This window comes from Budorcas taxicolor, chromosome 18 (genome assembly GCF_023091745.1).
Source record: "Budorcas taxicolor isolate Tak-1 chromosome 18, Takin1.1, whole genome shotgun sequence".
Lineage (NCBI taxonomy): Eukaryota > Metazoa > Chordata > Mammalia > Artiodactyla > Bovidae > Budorcas > Budorcas taxicolor.
The window spans coordinates 44,424,496-44,446,749 of record NC_068927.1 but is presented as its reverse complement, the minus strand read 5'-3'; the positions used below and the strand labels follow the sequence as shown (position 1 = coordinate 44,446,749).

Sequence of the window (22,254 nt, the reverse complement as noted above, 5' to 3'; positions counted from 1 at the left end):
AAGCCAGAGCATACCATTCTCAATGTTTTGGACATCAGGGCATGAAACTTGCTCTAATGTTCATTCTAAGAGAAGCCTCATCATATTCATATATTCCATGAGGTTGTTCTACTTATTACATTTTTACGCTAAGACTGCAGCACAAATGCCACCCAACAAAGGCCTTAGGATGTCTACAATCAAGGCATTCTACAGCTCAAGCCGAAACATTGACAAATAATATACTTTACAAAAGTGCAACATTTTCTAACAACGACATCTCCTTCACTTGAATTCCAATAACCTTTCTTAAAGTGACAGAATTACAGTGAGCACACACAGGGAATAACATAGGCTGTACCCTCCCTTATTCCTGTCGGACGCCAGAATGGATTACAAGGGAAAAACTTTTACATGAACCTGGCTGTGCTTCACAGGATATCATCATTCTGACAACCAGATCCAGAACACAGGCATAAATACATGTCTGCTCTGCCCCCCGCCCTGAACCAGCAATTTATAAGAAATTCTTGACATGTGTCCCACACGATCAAGGAAATAGGAGGGTTTAAATAAAAAAGGGTAAAGGTGCACAGAGTTCCTTAGTGAAAGATTTTCTAAAAATTTAGCTTAATTCAATGAACACTTACTAAATGCTCAGTCTGTGCCATATATACTGTGCTGCTCTCATTTACAGTGGATCATAATTGCTAAAGAGAATAGATATGAACAAATAAGATGAAAGAAAATGTCATCATTTTTCCAAATCTGTCTTCTTCCCTTCTGTATACTCTTAACTGGCACAAACTGTCCTACTGCAATAAATTATACAAAAAAGCCCTCTTTGGGTCCTCTGAACCAAAGGTTTAGAATGCAGGGAGAAGATGCGTCTGGTCTCCGTGTTTAGCAAAGCACGAGGTCAAGGTGAGAACTCACAGAGACAGAACCATCCTGGTCTATATGGTCTTACTGAAACGCAGCAGCTGTGCTGACAGTATCCACTCAAATCTTTAGGCTGTCTGAGGATCATCATTTTGAATATGCAACAGAATTCAACATCAGGGAGATGTACAGAGCTGTTGGTAATGTTGGCCAAGACGGCCGACTGGCCTGTTATCTATTCATGGCTAACGAACAAGGCTTCTTTCCCTTTCCTGGGCTATCATCAGAATACTTCAATGAGTTATATAGTTCACAAAGGTTTAAAATGTCAACAATCCTAAACTGCTTGCTGGGGACTTACAAGATTCTACTTGCTTCAGAGTTATAAAGTTCTACTTGCTTCGGCCAAAACATTACTGAGAGCCTACTACGTGCTGGGCTGGTATGATACCCTGTCTTCAAGAAGCTTACTGGTTGACAGACTCAGCTCCCACCACAGGCAAACACTTCAAAGCAAACCCACAACTAGCCCACCACATACTGATGCCTGCCTTTTGTGGGCCTGCAGCTGTGCTGGAAACAGAACACTTCAGACGCGGCAGGATCGTGGTAAACATGCCTCTCCCTTCTGACAGCACCTGCCGCCCCTGCCACCCCGCTGGCTACGGTCCCCAAGGCAACGGCAGCCTCACCAGGAGAGCAGGTCACGCCACATGACCACTTAGAGGAGGTGAGGCTCATTCGATTGCGACAAGATTTTCATGTTTGGCCTCATTAGTAAAAGAGTCAGAAAGTTTAAAAGAAATGTAATCCGTCTCAACTGCCGGTGCTACAATCCTCCGGATTCTTAAGAGTGTTTCACTAAAGGTTCTTGGTTTCATTTTCAGCAAAATACAAGCACCCCTAATGCCTATGAAATGGATTTAGATATAATAATTTCTTTGAAAACGACTGACTTCCAAGCATATAAAGATGCTGTTTATTCATGGCGTTGTTTGACTTGGTTTTATGTGCTAGCCCTGTGGTAAATCTGGGACATTTAACTGCTCCCTTAAATATTTAATTTTACCCATAAAGCAAATGCAAAAGTAAAACAAGGAAAGGGAAACAAAATGAAAAAAAAAATCACACGTTTTCTAAACTTTAAAGACCTAGGTTTGCAGTATTTCATGTTTTCCTTGGAAAGCTCAGTGGGCAAAGGGAGCAGGGGTTCTTTGTCTCGACTTAAAATATGCAGCATGACAGATGGAACGATGGGTATTCTTCCTTCACGGACACTTCTGCTGACACAGTCTGTGGTCTGTGTCTAAAATAGCTAATGTGCTTTTAACCATTGAATGACACTTCTCTATTATAGAAAAACAAAGCAATTTTTACCAATGTTTGAACAAATGATGTATAAAATGAAAGAATAATTTGTTTTTATAGCTCTCTGCCAAGCTCCATAGCAGGCTGCCCAACCTGCAAACAATTTATTCTGTAAGAAATGTCACTAAATAATGACAAGGACTCACAGGTCAAATGGATTTACATTGTATAATGTAAATGTCATTCTAGGAAGACCTGATGGCATTTTTGAACAAATAATCTCATTTATTTTTGAAGCTCTAAGCTTCAACAAGTTAATTACTGTTGAACTAATAGGTAAACTGAGCATTATAATATAACGTGTGAACATTTGCTTTATCTACACTTCAAAAATTTATAGAATTATGCAAATGCCACAAAATGATTCATTAAATATAAAAGAGGCTTATTGGCATTTAAGGTCTGAACTTAACCTACATCATATTTAAAATATACTGTAATTCTTTCTGCTTTGATTAAATGTGAAGGAAGTCTGGTCCATTTTTTCAGGCCCATTGAGAAAATATTGCACATGCAGGCTTCATCACTGGCAAGAAACTATTTCTAGTGAAAATCTCCTATAGTAGGTAAAATGTCACACCTCAAAACAGTCAGTCTATCTGAATTGCATAATGTCCGAGAAATGTTTCAGGAGCCAAAAATGAAACATTCTAAGGTTGCAAACGAACAAGGTATGAATTACCAATTGCTGTGAGATTTGGCCTTGAAGTGAATGTGCTTTCTAGTCACACATAAAACCTATAAAAGCTCCACCTGGGTTCTGCTGAAAGAGGTACCAGAAAGTAAAACAGAAAAGGCAGGTTTTTAGTTTTCGTATTCAGGAAAAACATCATTAGCAAAAAGGGGTTAATGTGAACACACACACTTAAATCTACTGGAAAATAGGGCATGTGGCAGCTCAGTATAACATGCAAGGTAGGCAACCAGCCCCGTGAACACACAGATGGGGCTGCGGAAGGTGTGCAGAGATGACGTCCTAGTTCTCACCGGGAAGACGCTGGGGGCCAGACTGCAACAAAAGGTCCTCACTGGTTAAAGAAGAATTTAATCTTCAAGCATCGAGCCCTAGCATCAAGTACATGAGGTGGACTAGGAGATGGTGGTAGCTCCTTCTGAACACTTAGCACAAGGGTTGCCCCTGTTGAAATAGAGAGTCATTTGTCTTCCCGAGTTTCTTCAGGTCACCGTTTCTTGTTTGACTCATTTTAGAGGCCGGGCAGCCATCCTGTGCTGACCCCAAAAGATGCGGTCATGTCCACCCTGACAAAGGACAGATGTGAGCATATCACTCTGGCTACCTGAGAAGAGAAGCAGACAGGACGGAGAGGAGGCATCTCTCAGTAACAGTGCTGGGTGGGACCAGAGGCCCAGCTGCTGCCTTCAGACAATTCCAAACAGGCTTTCAGATACACTCCACGAATCCTTAGCCCACAGCCTTTCCTCCAGCACAGCTCAGACCTACTCATGTCACGAACACTGTGTGATTAGTCAAGGTAGTAGAGTCAAAGTAGAAGGTCATATTTGATATTTAAAAGCAGAAGAAATCAGGACAGGTTAAATGAATAGTAAAGTACATTTGCTTGTGTTTGGAAATGAAGCCTAGACCAGAGCCGATTTAAATGTTGATTTAAACAAATGCATTTTGTGTCTAAACAGACCCTATTTTGACATACATTCATCATCACTTAAGCTTATTTCACAAACATGCCTAGCAGCTATTTTTGCAAAAACAATAATTTAGATTTGAAGACTTTGAAGGGAAAACAGGCAAGATTAGATCACAATGGAACCATTTTTAGGGGAACAATACAGATCCTTCAGCTGCTGAGATTTGTAAACAGTGAAAAGAATAAGTCTACATACAGGGAGAAGAACTGTTAGTAGAAGGAGAATATAAGAACAAAGCCCACTTTCCCAAATGCAGACCAAAAGATTATCTTCTTTACACATGGAACAGACTCTTACCCATAGTTTTTCAGAACCAGAAATGTTATTTTAAATAACCTCTGTGAGCAAGAGCATGAAAATAAAGGCACTGCAATAAGTATATCCAGTCTGACACAGCCAAAGATAACTCCACTAGAATACAATCTTAATGACACTACAATTAATTCCTAAAAGACTGGGAATTGGAGGTGGGATGTTTATAATGCCAATCCAAGTAGATCCAGAAGGTGTGCTACCTCCGGGACTGCGCCAGAGTGGGCGCCCTACACCACTCCTACCAACAGTGCAATTTGAAAAACAGAAAACAGCAGCCTCACCTTCAGACGCACATGCCATTAATTTCCAGTTGACTATAGCTAATGCCAAAGTAATCAGCTTTTCTTTATATGAATAAGCCTTTTTCCTCTTACACAATACATACGGAGGGAATTATTTACTCTACAATTGTCTGCCATGATTTAAAGTTAAATAAATAAATAAAGATAAAGCACTGCTTCACACTCTCAGCACTGGAAATATATGAAAAATTATACTCATTGCATCTAGTCAAATCCAATCCGACACTGGGACCAAAGCCACATATATATTTTAGATACAAATCTCTATCAAATCCAAGTATTGTACTCAAGAGGCCCAAGCTATCAAACATTTACCATCGCTTAATACACAAGCCGTGCTAAACTGTACTGGTTAGTAAACATCAGTCACGAGCAAGTGCCAATATGGCTACTAAAATTCTAAGTGATGGAGACAACACAGCCGATGCGTTCAGAATATGTCATATAAGATTTGCAGCATCTATTTATGTGTAAATAATTACACTGCTGCTGTTTGGTTATAAAATAGGGAAATACAACATTACAGGGCACAGGAATGCTGCTTGGAGTAAAAGAGTTAATTTTTGCTGGTGGGAGGTGGGTTTCATTAACAAAACTTTGAAAAATATGAATCTCATTCTGCTGCTGAATGCTGAGGTGAAGTAACTGTGCAGGCAAAAAGAAAAACCAATATAACATGAAAGCATTGTGATGTTCGAGGAAGGAAAAGCTCTAGCTTTTGTATTTTAAATTTTCTCTAGGCCTAATCTTGGTCTATATGATCAGTTCAAAGAAAGTCTGCACTGAGCTAGTAATTAACTATATTTTTTTTTACCGTATAATTTTTAAATGATTAACAAGGAAAGAATACTTTATATGTCAGTATTAATAGAACATTTGAATGTTATTAAAGTGGAAGAAATGCTAAAGATAAAACTGGCAGAGAACATAAAACTTGATTTCCACTGCTGCCACTGATCTGATACATCCTCCGATTCTGTTTCCCTCTCCATATCGCTACTTTCCCTTCTTCACGGGACTGTGGTTAGAGAGAACATTTCTTGAATGGAAAGAAATTATTTTCAAGTATAGAGTTTTAAAGAAAAAACTTGAGAATGAATGTATCTTCATAATTAGATTCAGGAAAAAAAAAAAAAAACCCCAAAAGACCAAAAACCAAATGAGGCCTACAGTGACTCTTAAAAAAGCACTTTAATTTTCAAAGGTTAAAAAAAAAAATCCTCTTACTTAATCCAGTTCATCAGCTCCACTGTATCTGGATCATAGAATTCTCTCAACTCGGAGAGTTCATCCATCATTCCTGGCCAGAACTGAAATTAAAAACAAAACTAAACAAAAACAAAATCCACCCCCAGGCCCACAGCTATCACTAAAATTAAAGTGAAAAAGGAGAAACTGCATATAACTTGGGAACTAAGTAAACCCAGTAACTGGAAGAGTAGAACTCCTCCACCTCTGAGGTCAACCCTTCTAAGTGTAAAGTGAGATAAAGTCTGAGAAAAGTTCCCCAAATCATTTTGAGCTGCAGCTAATTAGAAGTACTGGTGTTGCCAACTTTAGAAACTGAACTTTTATTTTACACTAACAAAAATGCTGTTGTATGTGTGTCAATATCTAGTAAAACATTAATTTGGATATGATAGGAGTGGTAACCATGAGAAAGTTCACAGGACATGAGAAAAATGTGACTAACTAACTTCCTGTATTTATCTTTAAATGCAGAATGTACCCTTTGGAATACAGAATCTCATTGTATCCTCACAACTCCTCAGGGAGAAAGATGATGCAGAAGGCATCATTACCATGAATATCTGTTCTTTATTTTTCTAGTTTAGAGACCTTGGCTGAGAGAGATAGATAACTGGACTTGCTCAGATCAGACTGGCAGAGTCATAACTGGAAACTTTTCATTCTGTGCTATGGTGAGTATATTGTTTGTACTAGAAATCTGGACAAATGGTTTGATGAACATTAATATAATTACAGGTACAAAGGGAGGGAACAATATTTGAAAGAAGGGTGGTCCAGGAAAACCTAGTACATCTGAGTATTATCTTTATGCCACTGGTCCTCCTACGCAACTTGAGTTACTTAAGCTATGAAAATATAATGCAAAAATACATGCTGAATCCACTGCTTTTATATTATAACTTGTCTGTTTAATTCAACAATTAATTAAATGTTGTTTTATCAAATGGCAGTTGCCTAAAAAGAACTGATCATCTAAATACATGTTAGGGTGAACCACAGAACTCATGACCTATATTGAAACAGAAGCCCAATATTAATGTATTTATACTTCATTAATGTTGTAAATAGAAATTTTCTATTTAAGAACCATTAACTAGAAACAAAGTGGCACCTGACTGGTCTGTGGCTGTTTTTTTAATCCCCATCACTTTCTTATCTTCTTATCATCTCATCTTTGGCCATTTTTACTGCTCATTCATATCTGGTCTCTAGGGTGGGTAAATCAGGAAAATTGTTGGTGATGGAAAATCAGGTGCCTGCACTACTAATCCTAGGTTTCAGAAGAAATGTAATAAAAATTACTGATTAAATGATAACGCTTGTAAAATTTCAATTACCCACTGTCCCTATTAATTTTGATAATAATAGAATACTAACTTTTAAATGATATTTTAATTATTTTGGTATAAAACATTTTGAAACCTGTGAATTCAATGATTATCAGATATTTTTCTAGTTTGAAAGTTGCTGTTAATTCTGAAAATGTTATAATGTAATAACACAGTCTTACGGTAAATGTCTTAAATGCTGTGTGAAAAAATGCCTAATTAACTAAATGCTGTTGGGTAAATGATCAGCAGTAGTTTCTATGAGACTTTAGATATTCAAATAAGTGAATTAACATGAGGGCGATGATTTTATTAAACTCGATTTTTGAGTGGAGACTAGCACATATTTTTCCCTTTAAAAAAGTATTATCCTAAGCAGACATAGAGCAAAATAGGTATTATTAATAAGAAAATTTGAAATCCTCATTAAAAGTGCTATGTAAATAAACTTAAATCAGACTTTGAAATATTAGTTGCTATTTCTTACAGATAAATCTGTTCAATAGTTGGAAAACATTCAGTTTCAGGGTAACTGCTAATACACATAAAATCTTTATTGTCTTTGTGATTTTGTATTTTACAAGTTCTGAGAAGCTGAACTATTTAAATTAAACTATTTTATACAGTGAAAGCTGGATGCATCAGGATTTCTCCTGAAGTCCAATACTGAGAGAGGCCTGGCCACCTCTCTTTGAAAGGATTCTTCAGAATTACTACTATCTGTCATGTGTGTGTGTGTGTGTGTCTGTGTGCGTGCACGCGCTCACATACACACACACACAAACACATTCAGTCTTGTCCGACTCTTTGCAACCCCCCGGACTGCAGCCCACCAGACTCCTCTGTCCATGGGATTTTCTGGGCAAGAGTACTGGAGTGGGTTGCCATTTCCTTCTCCAGGGGATCTTCCTGACCCAGGGATTGTACCCATGCCTCTTGCGTCTCCTGAATTAGCAGCCAGAGTCTTTACCACTGCGCCACCTGGGAAGCCCACTAACTGTCTTACTCAGGATATATCTACAAAGATTTCCTAAGGAAATGATGGCCTTTTCAGTGCTATCATTGGTTCTTTTCCGGCAATGGTTCTCAAGAGGGGTGGTGACAGGGGATTCTGCCACACCGCTAAGGGCACGTTTTGCAGTGTCTACAAATGTTTTTAATTTTGACAGTCACACCTGGAGGTTGGTGCTATTAGCATGTAGTGGGTAGAAGGTAGGGATGCTGCCAAGTGTCCTAGAACACTCAGGACAGCCCTTAAGTCAAAGAATTATCCGGACAAAGTGCCCACAGTGCTGCCGCTGAGAAGCCGTCCTACGTAGGGGTTTCTCAAGCGTGAGGGTGCAGTAGCGCCACCTGGAGGGCTGGTTAAACCTGGATCCTTGGACCCCACTCCCAGGGCTCCTGCTGCGGTAGGTTTAGAGTAGGACCCAAATTTCCGCAGTTCTAACAGGTTCCCACGTGATGCTGATGTTGTCTGTTTATTTCTTCTATTATGTCCTTCCTCAATTTTGTCCAGAACAAGAGACTTTAGTCCTCAAGTAGCTTTTTAAGAAAATCAACAAATTTTCAAATAAATATCTGAGACATCAAGGAACTCAGCCCCACACAGAACAGTGGGAGAAAAGACTGTTGGGGTGTGTGTCTTTAGTGGCGAGTCAACAATGAAGGTGAGCTGAATCTTTCCTGTGGTCTATGCCTGAGAATGAATGTGTAAAGATAAAGTTACCTCCTTCATCATCACACTTATACTCTGCTTAATCCTTAGTTGTTGCTTTCCAGATGTTTTTAAGAAGTTTCATTTACTTACAGTAGAGCAATAAAATTCCCAGAGGCATGGTGGCAGAAATGATTAGTTCTATGTTTGCCAGTATCTGGGAATTGGCACAGTGGTCTGCCTATAATAGCAAATGTTTTGGTAGACAGGAATATGATAGAACACAATTTTTTGAAATAGTTACAACAGAACTGTCCAATACAGTGATTATCAGACACTTTTCTTAGCCTAAAACCTTTGCTTCAAAAAAATCTAAAATGAAAATACAAGCAAATAAACCCAGAAGCTGAGCTGCCAAAGCTGATCTTTTCTGTGGGAGAGTCTCCCCACCTCTTGCCACCTTCTTTAGCTACCCTCCTAAATCAGAAGCTATACACAGGAGAGTTTGAAATCTACTGTTCTAAAGTCTGAAAAAAAAAAACCCTAAAGTTAAAATATATATGTTTTTTTTTTTTTCCTTTAAGAGAGGGTAAGAGCTCAATTGGATAAAAGCATCCAAGTTCCCTTACCGAGGTAACAGTTCAAGCCTCTAAATTTCAAAGATGTGAAAACACAGACTCATGGTCTTCTATGGAGGAGTCTCAGAACTGAAACACAGTTAATGCTGTTTCAGAAATCAGTCAACTGAGAATATGAAGAATTTCTTTACTTCTTGCTGAAACTGAAGGACAGATCACAAAGCTAATCTTAGACTGTATTTATATGTGCTCAGTGTTCTTACACAGATGATTTTAAGCATCTAATAAAATGTGTAGGCTAAAGTAAGATGCATTTTAAGATCTTACTCTATCAAAAGCAGGTAATGGGGAAAACTAATTTTTCTCAAAATGGGTCTGAAAACATCTTTATTTTCAGAGCTTGTATCAGCTGAATAGTAAGTCAGAACCAAAATTAATTAGAATAATTAAACTGTAGTATTTTTTTGCTATAATGTTTTTATCTGTTAAACCCCTTTTTGGGAAGTAGATTACTTTTCCTACCAATGTCAATTGCCGTAAAAACTAAGCAGATAAGTGTAAGCTCTGCAAACCACTCTCCTTGCCAATGACACTGAAGTACACTGAGTCAAAGCAATTATTCTGCTAAATAAAGACAAGAATGAGGACAATCAGTCTTACCTTATAGCACAGATACAGCAGTATTAATATCGGTATTGAATATCGCATTATACATATCTATATAAGAAAGACATTATTTAGATTACAAGTATTTGGAATAGTTTTACTTTATATTTTTGCTTTGTAAATATGTTATTTTAAAAAATATATATATAATCTAACAGGGCATGAATCTCCAATAGGCGAAAAAAACTGAGTCAATCATTTGTAAAGTATTTGTAGCTTCCATCATATTGCCACCTAGTGAATTTACAGGGCAGAACAACCCAGAACTGCACTTATGGGCTATTAATCATTACCATATTCTTATTAGTAATTATGTACATACTATATATTATAGTAATTAACAATAATAATAGTGATAACTCTAGATAATGGGATTACTGGTAATTTTTAATATTCCTTTTTGTGCTTTTCAGTATTTCCAAATTCTGTATTATGAACATATCTAACTATGAAAAAAAATTGGAAAATAAAATAAAATTAAGCACAAAATTATTTTAAAATAATTCCTTATAATGCAGGGAACCCAAAGCTGGTCCTCTGTGACAACCTGGAGGGATGGGATGGAGGGGGGAGGTGGGAGGGGGAATTCAGGAAGGAGGGGACACATGTATACCTGTGTCCAATTCATGTTGATGTATAGCAGTAGCCATCACAATACTGTAAAGTGATAATCCTCCAATTAAAATAAATTAAAAAAATCATAATATATCAATTAATTTAGTTTTAAAGTTTAGTATCCATTTTATCAAACTGATACTTAGACAACTCTTGGGAAAACAAATTGATAATGAAAGAAATACTGAAAGTCATAAAAATGAAATGGAAAAAGAGATAGCACTGACCCTCTTTGGGTTATAAAGATGGATCAACTTCAGAAGTAACTCCCATATTTCAGGGCTGCATAAGCCAAATGACGCAAATACACACATATGGGATGTCCAGAGGTACTTCATTCTATAAGGACACAGGTAGGCAAAGGTCAACAGTGCTAACTGTATAGAAGCCCGAGACAGCTGTAAAGGCAGCTATATTATTTGTGATCATAGAACTTACTAAAACTATGCAGAAACCAACCGCCAAGGTGTTAGTTATTAATTCCATTGCTTTTTGAGAATGATCATATAAGTAAAAATAGAGGAACATTTGGTAATTAGAACTGGTTTATAAGTGGTATTTTGTACTGGGAGAAGACAGTAAATAAGGATGTTTTTATGGTAACCATAATCATTTAAGAAGATGATTGTCAGTTTCCAAATTACATTGCTAAACTATGTCAGGTAAAGAGTGGTCATAAAAAAATAAATAGATAAAGACAAAAATACCTCATTGTACTCAATGCCAAGAATCCAAACAGAATCGTATGTATTAAATTGTAGGCAGTTTCTGGTTTCAGGCCAATTGTGTACTTTCCCATTTTACACATGGACTGCTGATTGGTAGAATCACTGGATAAAATAGCACATATACAAAATTAGTTCTTGATTTTAATTCAGCTAAATCTTTGTTAAAGAAGAAGATACAAGAAAGCTATGCCTTCATATATTTAGAAATATTTTATTTCCCTAAAATAAAGTGAACAGCTCTGATCAATTTTGAATTTATGAGGCCCAAACTGTCATAATATAAATATATTATTAGAGTACCTAAAATTGCATAAATTTCATTTTAATTTAAACAAAACCTTAAAGTCCTTCAATCTCTTCAATTATAAGAGACAGCAAAAAATTTTGCAATCACTAAAACTATAAGAGATCTTCAGAGGTGTTGTAGTACTCATATTTTTCTAGTTTTTACAAATAAGAAATAAAAGTATATCCATAAACTTGGAACTCAGTAGTTTTATGAACCAATGATCACATTCTTAACCTATCACCATATCTCATTACATATGTCTAACATGATTTTTAAAATCAAATATGGCTACATTAAAATGATTGTACCCATAAAATTAACAATAATCCTTTAACATCACCTAACACCCAGTTCATATTCTAGTGTCTATATTTGTTACAATAGCTTTTTTCAGGTAGTTTCTTTGAATCAGGATCCAAAGCTTTCATACTGCATTTCAGTAATGTCTGTTTTAAATTATCTTTCAATCAACAGAATTACTCCCCACTCCCGACTTTTTAAGGGCATTTACTTGTTGAAGAAAATGTATCATTTGTCCTATAACTATTCCCACCTTCTGGATTTGGCTGATTGTCTCCTTGTGGTGCCATTTAACCTAATTCTCTATTCTCATATTTTTGATAAACTTTTTACTAGATCTAGAGGTTAATTATCAGAGTCAAGTTCATTTATTTTGGCAAGTACACTTCATGAGGGTACAACGTATTCCATACTGCATCAAGTAGGAAAGTATGTACTGTCTGGTTATTCCTACTTGAGTGATACTGAGATGGATGAGTGCGTTCAGATTTGCACAATTTGTTGTCAACGGGAAAAGGAAACAAGTAATGGCTGCCAACTTAGGATAAAAATAATACTTCCATAAAGGCTCCACTTATCCTTCATACAAATCCAGTAGGCTTGGATATGTACAATGCTTCTGTATAACTACCGACCTATTATTTCCTGGAATTCTCTTTTCACAACCCTAGATACTTAAGAAAATGAAAATGATACTCTATGATAAATTTCACCACTGGTGATATTCTTTACCTAAACGTTATGTATCACAACCCAAACTCTGGCTTCCAGTGACACTAAAAGATTACTCCAGACAAGAACATACACTTTCATCCTCCCTTAATACTTGGGAGAATTCTGCAACACCTCTCCCAGGCCCTGCAACTGAGCTAGAATGCTCAATTAACTCTGTGAATATAGAGCAGGGCGCCCCTTTCAGTTATATACTGCACACTAATGTAGATGTGCTGTATAAACATAATAGTACCATCCTTCCTAGCACCAGAAGGCAGGAATACTTTAAATACTTGGCGTTGACAGTATTTCCTTCAAATTACTTAGACATTAATTCACATTAAGACACTGTAATTCTTTAGAGACTTTTAATTAACGTAGTGCTTTCCTCTAATCAAGTCCTAATATCCCTACCTGGTAGATGAAGACGCTCTAAAATCTTTATCTATAATCATATACCAAATCAGCTCCCAGGGACGGCTCATAGATTCACACTGAGCATGGCAGACATTTTCACACAATACTGCAGGCCAACTGAACTTCCTGCTTTGCATGCAGTCTAGAGTCCTGTCGACACTTGATGTGTCTGGAATAATATTAAATTACACTGTCTAGAATAATTTCCATCTATTTTCACAGGGCTAAATTTTTATCTTGGGCTCAGTATAAAAAGAACACTTCTGAAAGATACTAAAATAGTTTATAGTCAATGAAATATCTTCATGGTTCAATGTTGCTTCATTCTTAATAATCATAAAACACCTCAGCTGAGCTGGGCTCACTGTAATGACTTTCTCCCAGCCAACTCTTGGTGGCTGTGAATCAGCTCACCAGCACCTTAATTGGCAAGGTAACTACACAGAAAAAGGGCTTCCTTCTGGGCTTCATTACATTTTCACAAATGACAGCAGCTTCAACTTCTTACACTTAATTTTCTTTCAATTTAACATGGATAGTAAATGCAAAAACCTCCATCAGCTTGATAGGTAGGTATTCCATAAGGTTTTAAAAAGTCTTCATACTCCCTGACTTTTTCTTTTAAGTAGGTTAGCAGATTGCTACATTAAAAAAAAAACTGTCAATTAATACCTTAAGACTTTTAGTAGACGCTAATAATTATGGTCCATTCCAACTTCATAAGCCCTTAAACAAGATGCAACAAAACAAACAATGGTTTGTAAATCAATAATAATACCTGCTGCTGCTGCTGCTGCTGTGGCTAAGTCGCTTCAGTTGTGTCTGACTCTGTGTGACCCCATAGACGGCAGCCCACTAGGCTTCCCCGTCCCTGGGATTCTCCAGGCAAGGACACTGGAGTGGGTTGCCATTTCCTTCTCCAATGCATGAAAGTGAAAAGTGAAAGTGAAGGCGCTCAGTTGTGTCCGACTCTTCGCGACCCCCTGGACTGTAGCCCACCAGGCTCCTCCGTCCATGGGATTTTCCAGGCAAGAGTACTGGAGTGGGGTGCCATTGCCTTCTCCGAATAATACCTGATAATGATAGCTAAAACCAACAAAATACTCTATGCACAAGGCACTAAGTACTTTGTGTAATTTTAACTTATTTCTCACAAAGCTTCGATGGGTAAATACTCTTAGTGCTCTCATTCTATAGAAAGGGGAATGGAAATACGGAAAGGTTATGTAACTGGCTCAAAGATCCCATCATTCCCAAGTGCAGGGGCCAGGACTTCAACCCAGACCTGGGTGCAAGGCAACCACGACTATTTACAGTCTCTTCACTGTTCCACCCATAACAACTGAGAGTAGCGTCCATGCTAACCTGGGCATGTTCTCCCTTTAAGATGACTGTACTCTGCTCTGTATCTAATGCTTCGATTTTCAATTTAGCAATTTTTCTGCAACACAGAACAAGGTCATTAAAGCACAAAATTAGATTTCTGAAATATGCCATACCTGAGATTACGGAAGGCCACAGCTAATGCTGCAATCACTGTGATGGACAGAACAAATATATAAGCATAAAAAAGCAGAGTATCTGAAAGTCTTTCAAATGTATTAAGAGGTAGAAGGCCAAATGCTTCTTCACACAGGTATAGGTTTGCATCAAAGTCTCTGGGAAATAAAAAGAAAGCAAAGTATTTAATTCAATACAAGATAAGTAAACCTCACATTTTTCCTCAAAACAAGCCTGAAATTAAAATAACTGATAACTTACATTTTAAAGACTCTGCTGATTTAATATTAAAAACAAACACAGACTTTAAATTTAATCATACCTTGTTGCTCCAAATCCAAATTTTGCCTTGAGAAATTTAAATATGTGTTCGTCTGACTTAAGGTTAAGAATTTTCTGTCAGGGAGGGAGAAAACAAAAATTGCTAATTAGCTCCTTATACATGGTTTTCTGATCATTTCCCATTGAATACACTTATTCAATGTCCCATTTCATAGGACTGTATGTGTGTATGTATAAAATTAGTAAATGTTCAAAACAATTCTTAGAATCAAGAAATTAGAAAGCTGAGATTTTCTTTTTTTTTTTTTTTGAAGTTTTTTAATGCAGTGTGGTTGATTTACAATGTTGTGTTAGTTTCTGGTATACAGCAAAGTGACTCTGTTATACATACATATATTTGTTTCCATTATGATTTGCTACAGGATATTGAATATAGTTCCCTGTACTATACAGCAGGACCTTGTTCTTTATCTGTTTTATATATAGTAGTGTGCATCTCAGAGTCGGACACGACTGAAGTGACTTAGTAGCAGCAGCAGCAGTGTGCATCTACTAATCCCAAGCTCCTAATTTATCCTTCCCTGAACTCCTTTCCCCTTTGGTGACCATAAGCTTGTCCTCTATGTCTGTGAGTCTGTTTCTGTTTTGTAAATAAATTCATTCGTATCATATTTTAGATTCCACATGTAAGTGATGTGCGATACTTGTCTGTCTCTGTCCGATTTACTTCACTTAGTATGATAATCTCTAGATCCATCCATGTTGCTGCAGATGGCATTATTTTATTCAAAAGCTGAGCTTTTCAAATTCCCTTTCTTCCCCCTTTTTTTTTTTTTTAGCAGAATCACTTTTGCAAACAAAATCTAGGCTTAAGTTCAATATGCAAAATAGATAAAAGATGAGGTTCTTTGGTTTCAGGGAAAGCAAGATGGCTGAAGCCCCAGTGAGTACAATTTTTTAAATCAGAAAACTGATAATATCATGATCTGAAACCTCAAACAGGAACATAGTCCACAAATCCTATTTTGCTGATACAAGACTCATTCACTCAAAGATAATTCAAGACACAGGAGTAACCCTCAAGGGGTGAAGAGACAAATGCCAGTGTTTATCATTAATGAGTATAATTTTAATTCACATTATTTTATTTTTAATTTATGGCTTACAAAAATTCATATAACATAAATGGGTGAAGAAATTATATCAGAAGAAAAATGAAGATAGAAAAAAAATATGATTAATCCAGAACTGAGGTTGGTACATAAAATATATTCACTAGAGATGAGCCACAAATCTGGACTCAAGCATTCTAGCAGAAAATGCAAAGAAGGAAATAAAAGCCTTTATGCTACTCACAGGGTCATAAGATTAAAACCAATCAGTTGCTTAGAAGAGATCCTTATGGTCTTAAAATTGAGACTCAAGAGAAATCTTGTATATTAAAAACAGTGAGCAGTCTCAAAGAGTATCTCTCCCTAACTCTTCTCATTAGGTGGCTGGCAGAATGTCAAGTGCAATTCAATAGACGTTATTTTTTGGGGGAGTCAAAGAACAGTGGTCCAGATATGCAGCTCTCTCCTGGTTTAATCCAGACACAGATAACTGAACATCTAGAGTGGTGAAATGAACAGACTGCATAACTTTCAGCCAGTCTTTCAGAAATGCTGATTGTTCCGCTCAAATGTTTTTGGTGAGTACTGACCAATAATGGAGTTTAAGGACATAGTGACAAGGACCTGGAGTAAAGGTGTGTAATGTAGCTGGCTGAGTGAAGGGTCTTTTTTTCTTTCTTTGACAGTCAACACACAGGGGGAGGGACTGCCATTCTCCTAGAGAAAGGGTCTGTCCTGGTCCGGCCTTCCCAGAGGGGTGAAATCATCTCCATCAATCAATGTGGCTCTGATAATAAAGCTAGTTTTATTTATGAACTTAATCCAATAAAAATCACATCATTTTTTTTAGTACTATATATAGTACAGAAAACAATCTCTAAAAAGTAGATTTTTTAAATTTAGAGAAATGCTTGTTAAATGCTCTTAAAGCTGAGTTTTTAAAAAAGTTTAATAAACTTAAAGGTGGGTTCAAAGTAGAACATGTTAAAGAGTGAATAGAAATCAAGGACTAAAATAAAGAAAACAATCCTGTTACTGAAACAAAGGTAAAACTGAATCTGTTTAAAGTAAAACTAGTAACTCTTCAGTAATGCTAAATTAAATACATCATTTTATAAACATACCTTAATAATGTTGTTGAGAAAAAGTGTCAAACATAAAACGACAAATAAATGTAACAATAGTTTCCCAAGTCTATTAAGGAAGTTTCCAGTTTTCAGATTTTTCTAGAAATTAAGAGAGTTAAGTTTTAATTTTTTAATATTCATTTCACTTCATAAACATTTAAAATGAGATTACTTAAAAGATTTAAAACATTGAGTCATGCAACATACAGAGAAAATATAACCTAATTTTCATGCAGTAACATTGCTTAAAATTTGTTATTTTCTAATAGTAAATGAATCACTTAATAATAAGCTCCATATGATAAAGAATGTAACCAAGTCCTTTCTGTTTTAAAGACCTCTTCAACCAGAGAATGGAGTCGGTTCCTTAGAAGGTACTCAGCTCATACTGACTGAAGAAATCTTTTGATGATTTATCCACTGCTTTGTATGTCACAGACTATAACCCATTAAATAAAAACACCAGCATAAAAAATAAATTGTGCTCTTTGATATATAACAGTTTTATTGTAACACTCAAATAACTTCACAGATTATCAAATATAATATCTAAACAGTTCAAAGATGAGTGATAATTCATTTCTAATTAAGGTTAAAAGGATAAGTGAAACATACAGTTTCTAACAGTCAGCTAAAAGCCATTTACTAAAATCTTTGTGAGGATTTGCCATAGCAATTCTCACTCAAAAGACTAGTAAGAAAAAGGATTTATTCTTCCCCAAATGGAAAACAAAACAGCTTCTTGATTTAAAAGTGATTATGAGAAATGTTTCTCATATGCTTATGAGACAGAGAATAGGCTTTGCAGCATTATTAAGGAAACGACAACTAACTCAAATTTTATGTAAATTTAACAAATTTTAATTGTATAATAAAGTCAAAGATTAGGTGAATGTCAAACATGTTATTCTAGTAAGTGTCCCAAGGTATTTATTTATTTGGAACCTCAAATTCTCAAAACTGTTAATTTTAACTGACTTAAAAATCAATAATAATAATAATATAATATGTAAGAATGAGGGAGAGTGGTGTTACTACTTCAAATAACAAGGTGTCCACCAACTTTAAAGACTGTGACAAACTTCCTACAAGCAATAGGTTCTTCTCATTCTTGAGTTCACACTTGAAAAGTTAACATTTTTTTCTCTTTTACTTCAACTTTAAACCAATAGCATTCAAATAAGTATATAATAATTAAGATTTTAATTAAGATTCCAATTTTTTAGGAAATAATAATGTCACAACAAAGGGATGATGACATATCAGAGAGCTTGAAAACAAATGCTATACCATGCACTTCAAAAAAAAAAAATGCCCCTACTGTGATTTAGTGGGAGTTTGGTCATAAATTTTCCTTTGTATCCTATAAGAAGACATGGTCCAAACAAATACACATTTTTTAAAAAGTTTAAGGACAAAAAAAAAAGTCCTACCTGAAGTTTTCTTGCAATTAATACTGAAAGGTTAAAACTAATAAGCAATGATCCAAGAATCATGGAATTAAAAAACTGAAGCAGGCAGACCAGGAGTAAACCTGTGAGCTGTATACCATACAGCCATGTCACCTGCAACAACCAAAGATTAGATGGTTAAACAGATTTTATCAGGGGACTCCCACATGCTGAAGGGTTGGTCCCTAGCTGAATACATCTCTAGTTATAAATAATGCAGAAAGCACACCTAGCTTCAAGTAATACAATCTAAGAAAGGAAAATACAACATTATACCTTTTAGTTATAGAACATTTTAAACTTTATAACATTAAAAAGAAAGGAAATATATGAAGTAGAGGAAGCAAACAATGGTATAAATAAATTCTAGAAATAGGCAAATGCTGTTAATAGCTTTCAATTTTCTAAATTCCTTTACAGTTACAGTTTATAATATTTTATCATATTCCAATAACCAATGATTTAACGTATACATTATTTCCCAATCTTTTATTTCTCAATCTTCCCTAATGATGTTGAACATCTTCATGGGTTATTGAACCTTTATGTATCTTCTCTGGAGAAATATTTATTTAAGCTTTTCCTATATTTAACTATTGAAAGTACTGTAAGAATTCTTTATATATCCTGGAAATCTCTTTTCAAACATGTGATTTGCAAATTTTGTCCCCCATTTTCTAAGCTGTCTTTTTACTTTCTTGGTAATATTCTTTGAAGTACAAAAGTTTTTAATTTTGATGAAGTCCAATTCATCAATTTTTTTCTTCTTTTACATACTCGTGATTTTGTTGCTGTTGTTTAGTCGGTAAGTTGAGTCTGACTCTTTGTGACTCCCCGGGCTGCAGCACGTGACTCCTCTGTCCTCCACTATCTTACGGAGTTTCCTAAAATTCATATCCATTAAGTCAGTGATGCTATCTAATATGTCGTCCTCTGTCAGCCTTTTCTCTTTTTGCCTTCAATCTTTCCCAGCACTAGGGTCTATTTTGGTGAGTCGGCTCTTTGCATTAGATTGTCAAAGTATTGGAGCTTAAATTTCAGTCCTTCCAATGAATATTTAGGGTTGATTTCCTGTAGGATTGACTGGTTTGATCTCCTTGCAGTCCAAGGGACTCTCAAGAGTCTTCTCTAGCATTACAATTTGAAAGCATAAATTCTTCAGTGCTCAGCGTTCTTTATAGACCAACTCTCACATCCATGTGACTACTGGAAAAACCATAGCTTTGACTATACAGACCTTTGTTGGCAAAAGGATATTTCTGCTTTTTAATACGCTGTCTAGGTTTGTCATAGCTTTTCTTACAAGGAAAAAGTGTCTCTCAATTTCATGGCTGCAGTCACTGTTCACAATGATTTTGGAACCCAAGAAAATAAAATCTGTCACTGCTTCCACTCCCTCCCCCACCTTCTATCTGCCATGAAGTGATGGGCCCTGATGCCATGATCTTAGTTTTTTTGAATGTTGAATTTCAAGCCAGTGTTTTCATTTTCCTCTTTGATCCTCATTAGTTCAGATCAGTTCAGTTGCTCAGTCGTGTCCAACTCTTTGCGACCCCATGGACTGCAGAACGCCAGGCCTCCCTGTCCATCACCAACTCCCGGAGTTTACCCAAACTCATGATCCTCATCAGGATGCTCTTTATTTCCTCTATACTTTCTACCATTACAGTAGTATCATCTGGATATCTGAGGTTGCTGATATTTCTCCTGGAAAGCTTGATTCCAGCTTGAGATGTAGCCAGCCTAGCATTTCACACGATGTCCTCTACATATAAGTTAAATAAATAGGGTGATAATATACAGGCTTGACGTATTCTTTTTCCAATATGATCCAGTTTATTGTTCCATGTCCAGTTTTAACTGCTGCTTCTTCACCTGCATACAGGTTTCTCAGGAGAAAGGTAAGGTGGTCTGGTATACAGTCAAAGGCAAGCCATTCAATATCACAGTAATCCAAGTCTATGCCTCAACCAGTAATGCTGAAGAAGCTGAAGTTGAACGGTTCTATGAAGACCTACAAGGCATTCTGGATCTAATACCCAAAAAAGATGTCCTTTTCATCACAGGGGACTGGAATGCAAAAGCAGGAAGTCAAGAGATATCTAGAGTAACAAGCAAGTTTGGCCTTAAAGTACAAAATGAAACAGGGCAAAGCCTAACAGAGTTTTGCCAAAAGAACACACTGGTCATAGCAAACACCCTCTTCCAACAATACAAGAGATGACTCTACACATAAACATCACCCATATAGTCAATACCAAAATCAGATTGATTATATTCTTTGTAATTGAAAACGGACAAGCTCTATACAGTCAGGAAAAACAAGACTGGGAGCTGACTGTGGCTCAGATCATGAACTCATTGCAAAATTCAGACTTAAATTGAAGAAAGTAGGGAAAACCACTAGACCATTCAGGTATGGCCTAAATCAAATCCCTTACAATTATACAGTGGAAGTGACACACAGATAATCGATTCAAGGGATTAGATCTGAAAGAATGCCTGAAGAACTATGGACGGAGGTTCATTACATTGCACAGGAGGCAGTGATCAAAACCATCCCCGAGAAAAAGAAATGCAAAAAAGGCAAAATGGTTGTTTAAGGAACACTTACATACAGCTGAGAAAAGAAGAGAAGTGAAAGGCGAAGGAGAAAAGATATATCCAACTAAATGCAAAGTTCGAGAGAATAGCAAGGAGAAATAAGAAAACCTTCCTAAGTGAGCAATGCAAAGATATAGAGGAAAACAATAGAATGGGAAAGACTAGAGATCTCTTCAAGAAAATCAGAGATCCCAAGGGAATATTTCATGCAAAGATGGGCACAATAAAGGACAGAAATGGTATGGACTTAACAGAAGCAGAAAATATTAAGAAGAGGTGGCAAGAATATACAGAACTATACAAAAAAGATTTTAATGACCCAGATAACCATGATGGTGTGATCACTCTCTTAGAGCCAGACATCCTGGAGTGTGAAGTCAAGTGGGTCTAAGGAACCAGCACTACGAACAAAGCTAGTGGGGGTGATGGAATTCCAGTTGAGCTACTTCAAATCCTAAAAGATGATGCTGTTAAAGTGCTGTACTCAATATGCCAGCAAATTTGGAAAACTCAGCAGTGGCCAGAGGACTGGAAAAGGTCAGTTATCATTCCAATCCCAAAGAAAGGCAATGCCAAAGAATGTCAAATTACTGCACAACTGCACTCATTTCACAAGTGAGCAAAGTCAAGCTCAAAATCCTCCAATTCAGCAGTACGTAAACTGAGAACTTCCAGATGTACAAGATGCATTTAGAAAAGGCAGAGAAACCAGAGATCAAATTGCCAGCATACACTAGATCATAGAAAAAGCAAGGAAATTCCAAAAAACTTCTACTTCTGGTTCATTGACTACACTAAAGTCTTTGTGTGGATTGTAACAAAGTGTGTGAAATTCTTAAAAGGTGGGAATACCTGACCACCTTACCTGCTTCCTGAAAAATATGTATGCAGGTCAAGAAGCAACAGTTAGAACTGAAGATGGAACAAGAGACTGGTTCAAACTTGGGAAAGGAGCACATCAAGGCTGTATATTGTTGCCCTGTTTATTTAACTTATATGCAGAGTACATCATGTGAAATGCTGGGTTGGATGAAGCACTAACTAGAATCAAGATTGCAGGGAGAAATATCAATAACCTCAGATATGCGGATGACACCATCCTTACGGCAGAAAGCGAAGAGGAA

At 36.4% G+C, this 22,254-nt stretch overlaps 1 protein-coding gene across 1 annotated transcript in view; it reads right to left on the bottom strand.

Annotated features, from left to right (window-relative positions):
• The window catches only part of DPY19L3 (dpy-19 like C-mannosyltransferase 3), a 75,533-nt gene that overhangs the window by 6,296 nt on the left and 46,983 nt on the right, over positions 1-22,254 (bottom strand). Inside the window, exons 8-15 of the mRNA XM_052656515.1 lie at positions 18,509-18,640; positions 17,073-17,174; positions 14,877-14,950; positions 14,554-14,712; positions 11,314-11,436; positions 10,834-10,945; positions 9,986-10,042; positions 5,742-5,824 (exon numbers count right to left, since the gene is read on the bottom strand). Coding sequence (XP_052512475.1) covers positions 5,742-5,824; positions 9,986-10,042; positions 10,834-10,945; positions 11,314-11,436; positions 14,554-14,712; positions 14,877-14,950; positions 17,073-17,174; positions 18,509-18,640 — 842 coding nt within the window. The remainder of the gene's footprint in view (positions 1-5,741; positions 5,825-9,985; positions 10,043-10,833; positions 10,946-11,313; positions 11,437-14,553; positions 14,713-14,876; positions 14,951-17,072; positions 17,175-18,508; positions 18,641-22,254) is intronic.